At 42.9% G+C, this 13,294-nt stretch overlaps 1 protein-coding gene across 1 annotated transcript; it reads right to left on the minus strand.

The window, feature by feature from the left end:
* Positions 1–9,598: 9,598 nt before the first annotated feature.
* On the minus strand, positions 9,599–13,047 carry LOC125508929 (R3H domain protein). The gene is made up of 7 exons (XM_048673738.2): positions 12,765–13,047; positions 12,585–12,661; positions 12,152–12,260; positions 11,651–11,733; positions 11,327–11,485; positions 10,148–10,249; positions 9,599–10,037 (listed from the first exon to the last, which is right to left on the minus strand). Exons 1-7 carry the CDS (start codon positions 12,829–12,831, stop codon positions 9,879–9,881), a joined length of 756 nt encoding a protein of 251 aa, XP_048529695.1. The 5' UTR covers positions 12,832–13,047; the 3' UTR covers positions 9,599–9,878.
* Between the last annotated feature and the right edge of the window lie 247 nt (positions 13,048–13,294).

Below are 13,294 nucleotides of genomic sequence, written 5' to 3' on the forward strand. Positions count from 1 at the left end.
CACTCAATTTCCATCATCAAATGCATGATTGAAAAACTCATATTCAACTGCAAAATGATTTTGTTGAGTATATGTGGGCCCAGGTTGACAACCAATAGATGTATCTTTTTAATGCAACCGAGACTTGTAAATTATAATATATTTATTTAGCACATGAACTATGATATATTTGTTCGCTTGTGAAACTAGATAAAATGTTTGTATTTTGTTTGATTTATGTTTGAAAAACCACGGCAAGCCAGCCACGAGGGCAAAAATGGGTCTGCGTATTAGACACACTGCCAACCTAAACCCAAAAGAGGATGCCCGACGAGCGGGTGGCCAATCCAAATTTGACAATTTTAACCTATGAACGAAATCATTTCATAAAATGAACTGTCCCTAAAAAAATTCACTCACTGATCTTTTTAGTGGCGCCCGACACGAAGGCGCCACACTACACTGTGCTGCGCCCGACTGACAGGCGCTGCACGCCTAGCCAGCGTCGCACCTGTATGATCCAAAAATTACTAAGTCAGTGTGCAGCGCCTGAGAGCTAGGCGCCCCACCATACAGTGGAGCACCTAGCCTTTATGCGTTGCACTAGTGGTTGCTTCATTTTGTAGGCAACCACTAGTGCAACGCCTAGAGGCTAGGCGCTGCACTGTATAGTGTGGCGCCTACTCTCAGGCGCTGCATATTGACTTAGTAATTTTTAAGCAGTCCGGATGCGACGCTGGCCAGACGTGTAGCGTCTATCTATCAGGCGTTGCACAATGTAGTGTGGCGCCTCTGTGTCGGACGTTACTCAAAAAGTCAATTAAGTAAAATTCTTTTTAAAACAGTTCATTTTGTGAAATAATTTCATCCACAGATTAAAATTGTCAAATTTACTGATGGCCAACTCAAACGGACAAAGTGCGCGTCGAACTGGATCGGCGGCTCTAAGTACCCGCCAAACAAGGGCTGTAAAAGTGCGTGCTCATGCTCACATCACAATGGCGTGACTCTTCTCGGCGGGGCACGCTGTTTCGACCCTGCGCCTAAAGCTAAACATCTTCCCGCCATCGTGCATGCCACTCTCCTCCTCACCATCCTTTTTTTGCCCTTTTTCCCCGGTTGCAAGTTTTTTTTCTCGTTCGCTCGCAAGTACTATAATACTAGTATAATGCAAACAAAAATGCCTTTTATTTTCTGAGGCTAAAAAGGCTCTGCTCATGAGAGAGGGAAGCAAAGAAAAACATTGTTTTCGTCCTTGTCCTCTCTCTTTGTCTATAGCCCCTGCGACATTTGTACAAGGGTGGCCGTCCTAGCCTCCTAGGGCTCATCACCTAGCCATAGACAGTGAGCAGCTTGGTTGTTGGGGAATTGACACTCCACTGACAAACATCGAAGTGGCAAGTGGAAATGCCATTTAGAAACGACGATGCCTGCTGCCTCGCCACAAGCAGCAAGTTTGCCTTGAATCTTTTCCGATTAGCTTATGCTACGTCTCCAACTGCACGATCCAGTGCCCCGTCTACAGATGGCCTACGTTTATTCCATCCGTCAATCCCTGACACCGCATGTGTGGTTGCATGGTCGAAAAAATACTGTATCAAATGGCATGCAAGATAGATAGGTCAGACGTCACATCCATGTGTGGCGACCACAAGAATCTCCCTGCACAAGAAAACTGGTACTACTCGAAATACTAACATGGTCAAGATGCTGACATGCACTGGTCTAACTTAGTACATGTACAACCAGCCAATTGCACCTCCCCGGGTTTGGTAATAATCTCACGTCGTCGATTTTTTATATCGATCGAGGGCAAGCTCGATGGTCTGACCGTTAGAATTGATTATCGATATCCATGCATATGAATTTTGCTCGTACTCCCTCCATTTCCATAAACAAGGCGGGCACGTATCCTAAAATTTAACTTTACCCATAAATCAGACAAAACAAATGTGAATTATATGTGATAAAAATTGTACAGTCTAATTCATATTTTTTCCGGTTGTATAATTTTTAAGTTTATGATGAAAATTAAATTTTAAAAAGCGTGCACGCCTTATTCATTGGTATGAGGAGAGTATACAAGTAAGCAGCCCCCCCCCCCCCCCCCCACACACACACACACGTAGCCCTTAGACTTTCGCCTTAAGGCTTTCTTTTTGTAAAAGGAAGATCATCATCGGCCTCTACATCCTTACAAGGCACGGATCTCTATATTTACTAAAGTTTAAGTATCAAACTCCCATATCAAATTTTAGAAGAAAAAAAATCATGGTTGGTGAAAACAAAGATATATATATATATATATATATTTTATATATATATATATGTATATAGGATGTTATTGAACCGTCATCCAAACAGGTTGTATGTAGAGGATTGGAAGCACTCAGATGCTTCAAAAACAAACCAGGAAAATTAAAAAAAAAGTGGAATTCTGGGATATCAAACTTGGGTGTCCAATCTACCCTCGTGTGAAATTTTGTAAAAGAAAATACCAGGAAAAGAATTCTCAGTAAAAATACAAAAAGTTCCTATGTATAGAGAAAAAAATATTGTTTGGATGGTTCATAGGTCGGACTGTATTTACATCGCAACGGATACATTTTTTGATATTTTTTCACGAAACTTTACATGGGTGTAGTATGGGCACCCAAGTTTGATACTCCAAGATTCTATGGTTTTTTTTCTAATAATTTTTTATTTAATATTCATACATGGTGTGGAGCACCCAGGAGCTCCTGTGTATTTTACATGTTACGTACTATGTTACGTACTCCTTTTCGCTCAAGAAAACATACTCCAACCCTATAGTCTCCATAGCACTTCCATAGTTCCATACAGTGGCGATTCTATCAGGAGGGCTTCAATAGGCTGAAGCCTACCCTCCAAAAATCTTATTTCAACTAAATATACTATACTTGCCATTTATACCAAGGTGTTTTACATCCAATAATTGCAATACATTGCTAATTAGACCTAGGAACTTGCTTTGAGCCTACCCTTCATTTCCGTGCTAGATTCGCCACTGGTTCCATAGAAATTCTTGCTTGGGATTCAAATCCTTTAAAATTCTTGTGAAAATTCTTCAATCGGAAAAGTCCCTTAATTAGTACGAAAGGCCAAGTTAAAGGATGCTACACCTTTAATTAACAGAACCTATTTAACAGTATTCCAGCACCATTAGGTAAACATTTGGTGTAGTGAGTGACATGACCCAACACTATTTAGACCTGTAGGCAACAGTGGGTGTCATGCTCTCCTGGTGGAAGTGTGCCTACAACGTCTAGCTAGCGCCCATGTTGTTACGGAAAACATTCTGAGCATATAGCCAAGTAGCACGTGCATCGTCGCCACGCGCGACAAAACTTGCTAATTAAACGGCTTCCCAGATTGATTTGACCGAGGCGAGCGAGAGATCGACTTGCCCACTTGCACAGAACGGAGGGACGGAAAATGACTGTTCCACGTCGGCATATGCATGGAAATCGGGAAAGCGTCCCGTTGGGTTCATCCAACTTGGGATGTCCTTGGTTTTACTTTTGCCATGCAGCACCGTATGAAGCTACTGTTTACAAACAAGAAAACGCGCAGTGCTGCCTACTAGTAGGACAGCTTAATTATTCGAACTGTACTGACACTAGAGAGGTGCCTTCGTCCGTTAGTTCCCACAGAAATAGGCGTACCTAAATGTATTTTAGCTCTAAGGGTATCTTTAAGGACGACCCATAAATTTATTTCTGCATCCAAAAGGGGAACAATCTACGAATATGGATGAAGAGGAGGCCATCTAATCATAGTTGCATACATTTTAACGACAACTTGAATCAATCGGCCAAAATTCATGCAAACACGGCCGAATTTCATATAAAAATGCCGGATTTTCACAAGAACTCAATATATTTCATTATATTTACATCAACTAAGCGATGCTAGTCCGGCTCTAAAGATATAATTAATACCTAATCTAAATGGTCGTCTGCGGATCCCTTTGTCTTCCCATGTCCGACAGCCCGATCACCTGACTGTCGGGAGCCTCGGAGCTATATGCTTCAGCACAAAGAACGCCTCGCTTCCACACCTCTCATCGGAGTGGAACCCCCGGTTAATGCTTCAGCGGGAGGGGAAGGGGCGCCTCCGCTTCCGTGGAGCCCATACGGGGTCGACGATGGTGTGCGCTGAAGAAGAACCGGGCAAGACACCTCTGTGTACGCCATCGCCGCCTTAGCGGTGGCCTTCATGGGACCCAAGCGGCGGCGGGCTCCCGTGTTCTACATCTCCTCGGTGATGGTGGCGAACGCGGACGCGCTGGCCGCTGACTCGTCGATCTCCGCGCACCGTTTTCTGTCTCTGCCTGCATGGCGCGGTCGCAGACACGATAATCGCGGCCACTGACAAGGGAGGCGCGGGACGACGCGGTGTCGTCGTGGGAGCGACGATGCTCGTGTCGCCGTGCTCCCCGCTGTGTCGGCTTGGGCGGCAATTGGCTCCGTCGGGCTAGGCGAGGGAGGTGGAACAGCGAGCTTCCTCGCTCGTATCCCGCAGGCTCGGCGGGCCACCCAGTCGGCTTCGATGCCGAAAAACTGCTCTTCCTGCTCGTCAGATGCCATCGGAAGAGTGGAGAAAATGGTGGATGAGAAGATGGGGAGCGGCGGAGTGGTGCGATTCTTGCCCACCCTCTGGCCTCGTTTAAATTGAGGGCGGACGGGAGGAGCTCGGTCGGCATTGCGTTTAATGTTGGCCTGCTCGTGAACGGTCGTGTGGCTAGATTAGGTTTCTCGGTTTCCACGTGAATTTAATGGAGGCGTTTGAATGTGGCGAGGAGGCGTATTCAGTCGGGCGTGCAGCGGGCGGCATCCTCGCCGACGCGCCACTTCAAAGGTGGAGGCAATGAGAGGTCGCGTCCGTCTTGAGCCATCTTCAATGTGGAGCGGACGCGCTCTACAGCGACATGAATGCGGGCAACTGGCGCGGGAGGGATGCGCACGCGGGAGGGTGTAGGGATTTTGGTGGGCCAGGGCGGTCATAAGCAAGCTTGGGTCGGTCCGGACTCTAGTGAACCTCCTTACGTTTGTCTCCGATTTATGGAAGAAAACATGTCTAGACCGTGCCACGGACCGATACAGAACCGTGTTGGATGACTTCTGTAGTTCAGACAGCACAGTCCAGTCGATTGTTGGAGATTTAAGGGTCAGCGTTGAAGATGACCTAAATGCATTCATTTCTACGACAAGTAATTCGAGGCAAAGAGAATGGTATATATCAACATGTCCTCCGTATCATATCTCTTCCGGTAGGATGTGTAAACGTGTAACTTAGTTAGTCTTATGGGATTTTTGGTGATCCTTTCAAATGACTAGATGACCCGTTACGCTTATTGTGCGAAGGTCAAATGCCATCAAGAAATTAGGCGAATGATATAAAAGATTCCGTTATGAACTGTCCGTGAAGTGTGATCTCAATTGATGGCATCACATGCCATCAGTTCATGTTGAAGAAAACAAACTAAAAACATAGAATGCGTACAACATATCAGCCTTACACAAACACAAGAAGAAGACGGGTGCTTAAATTAAACCCAAGCGGGATCGTACGTTAGGCCGCGTGTCATGTGTCGGAGCTCGGGCATGAATGATATAGTCCCACTGGAAAGGCGGCCGGCCGATGATTCCACCACGATCCGAAAAGAAAAAGATGTCAATGAAATGGGGCAGTGGGCTACGCTTTAGTTAGATAGATAGATAGAGTAAAGGTCACACGACGGATGGATCGATCGAAGAAGGCTCCATCCAACCTTCTTCTTCTTCTTCTCTGCTTTGTCCCTTTAAAACTGCCTGCCGGCTGCTTTGTATACTAAGCTCGCCGTAGCAGCATGGGACAGCGATCAAAAGCGAGCGATCGACGGTGGGAGATCTCCCTTTGCCAGGAAGGTTTACGGCCGGTAGAACTCGAAAGAAAAGCGTTTACCCCGTGGCGGGAAAGCATGGAATTTTTGGGTGGTGGAGCAGAGCAGCTATCTCCATCCATGGCTAGAGCTAGGCGGGCATGGCGGTAGAGATGGGGGAGGGGACAGGGCTCACATGCAATCTGCCTCGGGTGGCCCCCGCACATGCAGCCTCGCCGCGGCCCCATGCCCATGCCGGCCGTACGATAGGACGCCCGCACTAATGGAAAATCCTGTCCATCACTGTGTGACCCTGCGCGTGCGCCGCTGTACGTGACTGTGTGTCTACGTGCGTGTCGAGTCCCACGTAAATACTCCTACTACTGTAGTACTACTAGAGAGCGGCTGGCCACGCCGCGCGCGCGCACATCGATCGGTCTGGTCAGGCCGCCACCGACCGCGCAAATCCTCAGCAGGAACAAAGGTATCGGGATTACGAGGGTCAGCGCCCGGGTTCCCAGACATATTCTTGATCGACTGACCCTTCGGACGACGTCGAGTGGATGGGAGATGCTTCTGCTTCTTCCGGTGATTTGGGCGTCAACACAACTGGATGGGAAACGACTCTGGTTGTTCCAGTATTTTAGGGAAAGCGGGACACTTTTAGGATCTCAGATCAGAAAACAGAAAAGGTTGGTGCGGAGAACTTCTTTTCTTGGAGTGGTTGGTGCGGAGAACTGGAGCCGGCCGGTGGATTTCCCTCCTTTTCGTTTCCTCACTCTGTCAGGAGAGAGAGGTAGAGATGATTAATCGAATGAAAAAAAAGGAGAGATGCCGTACCGGCACATCGGCCGTATTTCTTCTAGCAACACATCGGCTGTACTTGGGTCCATTGTCCATCAACGACATTCGGCCCAGTTGCTTTTTTGTTTCGACAAAGGGCGCAGTTGCTTTTGTGCACCACACACAGTCGAGAGCTCCTTCTTTTCTTTTCAAAAAAAAAAGGAAAGGCCCCCCTACAGCGTGGCTTCATTTTAGGAACTTCCGTCCGGTTTTGGGTAGGTTTTGTCCGGCTTTTCTTCTTTATTTTTTCACTGTTTTTCCCTATAGGTTTCCTTTTGGTTTTTTCTTTTGGGGTTTTATTTTAAAATACAAGACGGTTTTTTCTGAAAATAAGCTCAACATTTTTATTATATAGATTGAATTTTCCACATGATCGTTATTTTTTATAAAAAAGTACACGTTAAAAATGTATGCGAATACATGTTTTAACATTTGTAAAACACAAATTGAGGATTTTTTTTACAAAAAAAATGAAAACGCATTGAAATTTTAAAAAACGTTGCTAATATTTTTTTTTAAACATGCGAACATTTCTGAAGTTTTTATGAACATTTTTTAGTAGCACAAACATATTTAGAAATTTGTGAGAAAAAATTGTTACATTTCATGAAAAAAAAGATCTTTTGAATGTTTTTAACTGCCACGGATATTTTTTGAATGGTACACACATTTTTCTACAAATTACACAAACAAATTCTATGTTTTCTTGGACACTTAAAAATATTCTGTAAACATATTTTTAGACGTGTGAATATTTTCTAAATGTCAGGAACATTTTTAAATTATAATTTTATAAATATATATATAGAGAGAGAATGTTCAACATTTAAATAAATTAGAAAATAAAATAAAAACAATGGGTCCTCCCAAGAAGCGAAGGAGAACTATCTATAGACTCAAAATTGTCTTAAAAATCTATGGACTAAAAGAAACTGCATGGACACGAGGCGAGGCGTCGTTCTTTCTCGCTAAAAGAAAGACATAGGGGTTGTTTGGTTCTAGGCCTTGTATTGTCACAAACCAAACAACCCCATAGTCACAAATGTGTGGCAAAAATGTGACAAAGTATGACAATATAAGGCCTAGAACCAGACTGCTTCTTAGTCACAAACCAAACAGCCCGATAGACGCGTCCGTCATGTTACTGGTTTCAAGCGAGAAAATTGCAGCAATGATCCTCAATTAGAAGCTGTGGCCCATTAGCGCTCGGTCACCACCTGCTGGCTCAGCCGCGTTGGCTTCGAGTCCTTCACCAATATGTTCTTGAAATTGTCTAAAATAATACTCCCTCCGTCCCATAATATAAGAGCGTTTTGGACACTAGTGTAGTGTAAAAAATATTCTTATATTTTGGGACGGAGGGAGTATGTTCGTAAGAGCAGCCAGATTTTGATCCTTTTATCAATTAAATTTTCTATATTGGAAACAAAATCATGAATTAAAATATGGGATGTTTTTTAAATGCACGTGCTATTTTGCAATAAAGTTTTAAAAATGTTCTTGAATTTTAAAAAATTGTAAATCCAAAATGGTGACTTTATAAATATGTTATTGAATTTTAATAAATGTTTATAAATTACAAAACATGTTTAAGAATTTTGAAAAGGGTGAAAAAATTGAAAAGGTGCTCACGAATTTGAAGAATGTCCATGAATTTCGAAAATATTCATGAACTGTATAATTGTTCATGAATTAAATAGCATTCATGAATTTGAAAAATGTAAAATAAAGGAAAACAAAAAGACATAAAAAAACCTGAAGCAAGAAATTGGATGGATGTTCCTACAATGTGGGCTAAATGGGTCGGTCCACTTATGAAATGCATCTTTTGGGGTACTAGCGTCTTACCATTGTCGAGGGGGGGGGGGGGGGGGTATTATCAAGCGCGCACCACGTTCAACGTAGACCAAATGCGGGAGCAACTATCCGATGGGTGCCCCCTCGGATGCACATCTTGGGGGCTTCAAGCTGCCTAGGAGTGTGCCAAGCTGCTGTCATGTATCACACTTTGGCCACGGGAGCACAGTTTTCTTTTCTGCACGTGTTTTATTATTATTTTAAATTTTGGGGTTTTTCAGTTTTGCATGTTTTTCCTACGTTTTTATCGGGAAAATATGACTTTCTGGTTTTTTTTCTCTGCGTAAAGCGCACCATGTAAATGCACAATTGTGGTTACATAAACTATGTTTGTTCCAAGAAGTGAATAGTTGTGCACTCTGCAGTGTGTTAAGCACAACTGTGCTTTTCAAAAAGTTAACAACATAGTTTTGCTCCCACTTCAAGCACAAACAGTACTTTCTAAAAAGTGAATAGCACATGAGTGAAAATCATGGTTGTTCATTGTATGAAGCATAGTTGTGCTTCCGTCTGACGTGCAAATTGTGTTGTTCAAAAAGTGAAAAGTACATTTGTACATCACGTGAAGCACAATTATGCTTCTGCGTGAAAGAAAATATGCTTCTCAAACAAAAAAAGTGGAGCAAAATGTGCTTCCGTGTGAAGCGTGGTTGTGTTTCTTGGTTTTTATTTTTTTTATTTTCATTCTTTTTATGGTTTCGTGTTCTTTTTTGGTTTCTGGTTCCTTTCATTTTTCGGTTTCTTTTTATCAGTTCTCTTTTTTTGTTTCCAGTATCTTTTGAGAAAAGAAATCCTTTTAACATGTAATCTAATTTTGAATATTTCAACGTGATAAACACAATGAAGAAAATGATTCAGATTTGGACACACGGTTCAAGAGATAAAGTGTTTTGGAAAAAACGGATCTGGAAAAAAATACAAAACTCTCTGGTTGTGACAAGTGATACAGTGCGTCATTTGCCACCCCACCAGAGAAGGTGAGAGATCACAATATCCTCATCGCACGCAAACTTCGGCCACGGTCTCAACACATCATTTGAACCATGTAAATCAGAAGTCAGTTGAAAACCATTGTTTGGCACCACCACCAGTAAGCTGGCAGTAAGGTAAGGTTTAACGCGAAACAGGTACAGTACTTGCTTGGCTGCGAAGTGACTCATCACTTGCATGCCTTGTCACCTCTTTAGACGAAGCATAGTAAATTGGTAATTAATTTACATCTGTGTACATCCTAAGCAAAACCTAAAGAAACAACTTTGGCTTCTCCCAGGAGCATGATCATGGGCTCATGGCCAGAATATGGGGCTTCCAGTCCTCACGAGGCAACGTGTGACCCATTCTTCTTTGTTCTCAGGAAACTAACCAATGTGATCATGGGGGCAATACCCGTCCCCGAACGCTTCTTGATTGTTGTCGTCTTCCACGGCTTTCCATCTTGCACAGTACCCGTTGTCGTAGACGTTACGTTATAGAACTGCATGCAAATACACCATGGTTCAAACCGGGAACCTTGCAATCGATGGATTGGGTTCTTTTTCCTCGAGAAAACTGATGATCTTACACAGCTGAGGATAAAACATTTACCTCGCACACACCATGTAATAGCAACCTCTGAAATGGGTCCTGGACATTCAACACAAGCACATCTTTATCAGTAGTGTCTTCAATGAAGGCCCTGATCCGTTCCTGCAAAAGTGGAGCACGGTTTTTGCAATCTTAAACAGCAGCAAAATAATACAGATATAGACAAGTATATACGAGTGCAGCGATTCGGTGCCCAGGCTCATCTGCACCCGGTCAGAAAATAATTCACAAAAAAATTCTTTTTTTTTTGCATGGTAGACAATTTATCACGTGAGGTCCGCTCCAATTTTCAGATCATTTGGACATCTGAGTAGCTCTCAGCAAAAAAGACAGATCAGGTCAGAACAGTACATGAACAGTAAACTTTTTTACAGGCCACAAATTTGTCTTTTTTGCCAAGAGCTGCTCAGGTGCCCAAATGATCTGAAAATTGGAACGGACCTCACACATCAAATTATCTACCATGCAAAAAAATTGGAATTTCCCTAGTATTTGTTTTGATTTTTTTCTTCAGCGCGGGTGCAGACGAGCCTGGGCTCAGAAATGGATATTCGAGTATATACTTTCTTTTCAAGAATAATATAGTCAAGTATGTACTTTCTGCAGAGCATCTAAGCTGGCTGCACTATTGACCAACAAGTATTAAACAGATATAGATAGAACTTACAAGCAGTGAGTAGGACTCCATATGTAAGATCCATAACGCAGTCAACACTTACAAATATTTTCCTACTCAATCCTAAGTATAATCAAATTGGTTAAAACAGCATGTTCTTTGTTTCATCAGAATAATGGTGCTAAACTGCTAACTCATATACATAAGCCCATTAGAAGTACATAATTTGAACTTACTAATATAAGCAGCGCATGAATTGGTTTTCACTACTGAACTCGGTTTGACAAAAACAATTATCAGATTCCATTTGCATAATTCATTTAATCTATATGCGCTCGGAGTTCCGAAAACTACAAACCAAACAGAGGAGAGTAGATGAATTATCTTCATGTGCTACATAGCATTACACAACCAAAATATTACTAGTACAATTTTATTTTTACTCCCGAGTCTTGACACCACACATGTTCTAAGCATTATAACAACAAACAAATAATGTAACATTGTTAAAACAAAACGGACTAGGTTTAAAGAAAGTAGGACCAAAAGGCAGAAGGTCATACCTCATATATTTCAAGCAGTTCAGGTAGGAAGTTTCTCTTCATAGCTTCTCTTGTTTGGCAATCTATACGGCGCCAAGCATTCAGCACAATTGACTCATCTTCATTCACAAGATTCTTCTGCTTAGCTGAGGATTGTTTCATCCGTTGCATAAATCTTGCCTGCAAATATATAAAACTTGCCAAGTGTCATGAATCTATTAACAATGCATACATACTGGCAATATGATAGGCACATTTTACATGTCTCTGTAGTCTGCATTTGGGTTTAATATATTGCAGACTAGTGATGGACAGCATACATCGGCATGACAGATGCTAACATACCTCAACGTCCATGTCAATGCTCCTGAAGGCATCCCACTCACCAACACTTGTCCTGCAAAATGCTGACAGTGGTGCTTCCTCACCTACATGCAGAAAATTGGTCAAATGCAACAAATGAGATATTTGAAACATAACAAATACATAAAAAATATATGTATTGATGCCTATGCCAAATGGCAGCACAACTAAAATGAGAAAATCCACATAAGCGCTTAGAGGAAAACATGCCACGGAAAGAACAGTACAGATCATTCACATGATGAATCATGAATTCATGAATACAAAGAAATTAGTTAACGCCATAACACGACCGATAAAAAGTTAAAATGAGCATGCCTTAAAGAGAAAAGGATGTTTCCCAACAAAATCTAAACCGCCTAATGCAATTCATGTAGGTTTAAATGGAAAACTAGAGTACTCAGTGCAGATTTACTTAGAACATCACATTCTATGGTCAGGTTGCAAAATGTTGTAACAAATTTGAGCAGCAATGGAGCTCACCAAATGGCGGAGGGGCAAAGAGGCCTTTGATTTCTTCAACATGAAGACGAGGGACGAGCTCAATCAGCAAGCGATCATTCAACCATCTGCGAGACCTCCGGTTACTAACCTGTGTAACATTGTAAACCATCATAACATGCTTAATCATATAGCCTTGGATAATTTCATATCAAAACACATATATACGCATAAAAGTATCAGGTCATATAAAACGGATCAAATTTTTGTTCCCAGTTAAGGGTTTCACACCCGAGGAGACTAATATGGCAAGTCTTTGTTAATTTCAATCGCTTCTCACAAGAATCAAACAAGAAACACCATTATTTAACGGTTTACACTCGTATTTCCAACCTTGAAAAAACCATAACTCTCTACCTCCCTTGACAAGAAATAAATAAGGTACAGTAACTTCATCGACGACGAGGCTCCTCACCTTGGTTGCCATGTCCTCCAAGGCTTCAATCTTCCTCTCAATCATCTGGCCACGCGTCTTGGCGGCAGCGGCATCGCCTGCGTTGACAGGAATAAAAATCCAGGAAAAGAGCACCACATTAGGGAAACTTTGGACACAACTAACACCGAGATCCACCAATTTCGAGCGAAAATAACCTACCTTTGGCGGAATCGAACAGGGACTCGTAGAACTCCTCCTCCCTCCGCAGCAGATCCGCGCTCGCCATGGCTGAGTCCTTCACGCAAGCTTCTCGCGCTCCCTTCTGGACCTCGAGCTTCTGCCGCGGCGATGGAGGAGGAATCGAGGCTTGGGTTGGCTTGTTTCCGCTTTTGTCCCGGTTGCGGCTGGCCCTCCTGCGCTCTGTTTCTAGGGTTAAGAATTGGGGGAATCGTGTGCTCGTGATTCGTCTTCCGGGGAAGGGAGACGGACAGACGGGGTTGGGCGAGAAACGTTACGCGCGCGTGGGTTACTGGATGAAGGTGGGACCATACATATGTGTGGGGCCCGCATGTAAGTTAGCGTGGCTGGCTCGGGGACTTGTTGAAGATGAGACGGGCACGAAAGAGATGGGGTGGATATGCGAATGAACGGAACCGGATCTCTCGTGGTGGTTCTCCGCGCAGCAGGTTGACAAGGTTGCTTGTTTTTTTGTTTTTTGTTTTTTGATTTTTTTATTGAACACAAGACAA

Source organism: Triticum urartu, chromosome 5A (genome assembly GCF_056163025.1).
Source record: "Triticum urartu cultivar PI428250 chromosome 5A, HENAU_Tu73, whole genome shotgun sequence".
Lineage (NCBI taxonomy): Eukaryota > Viridiplantae > Streptophyta > Magnoliopsida > Poales > Poaceae > Triticum > Triticum urartu.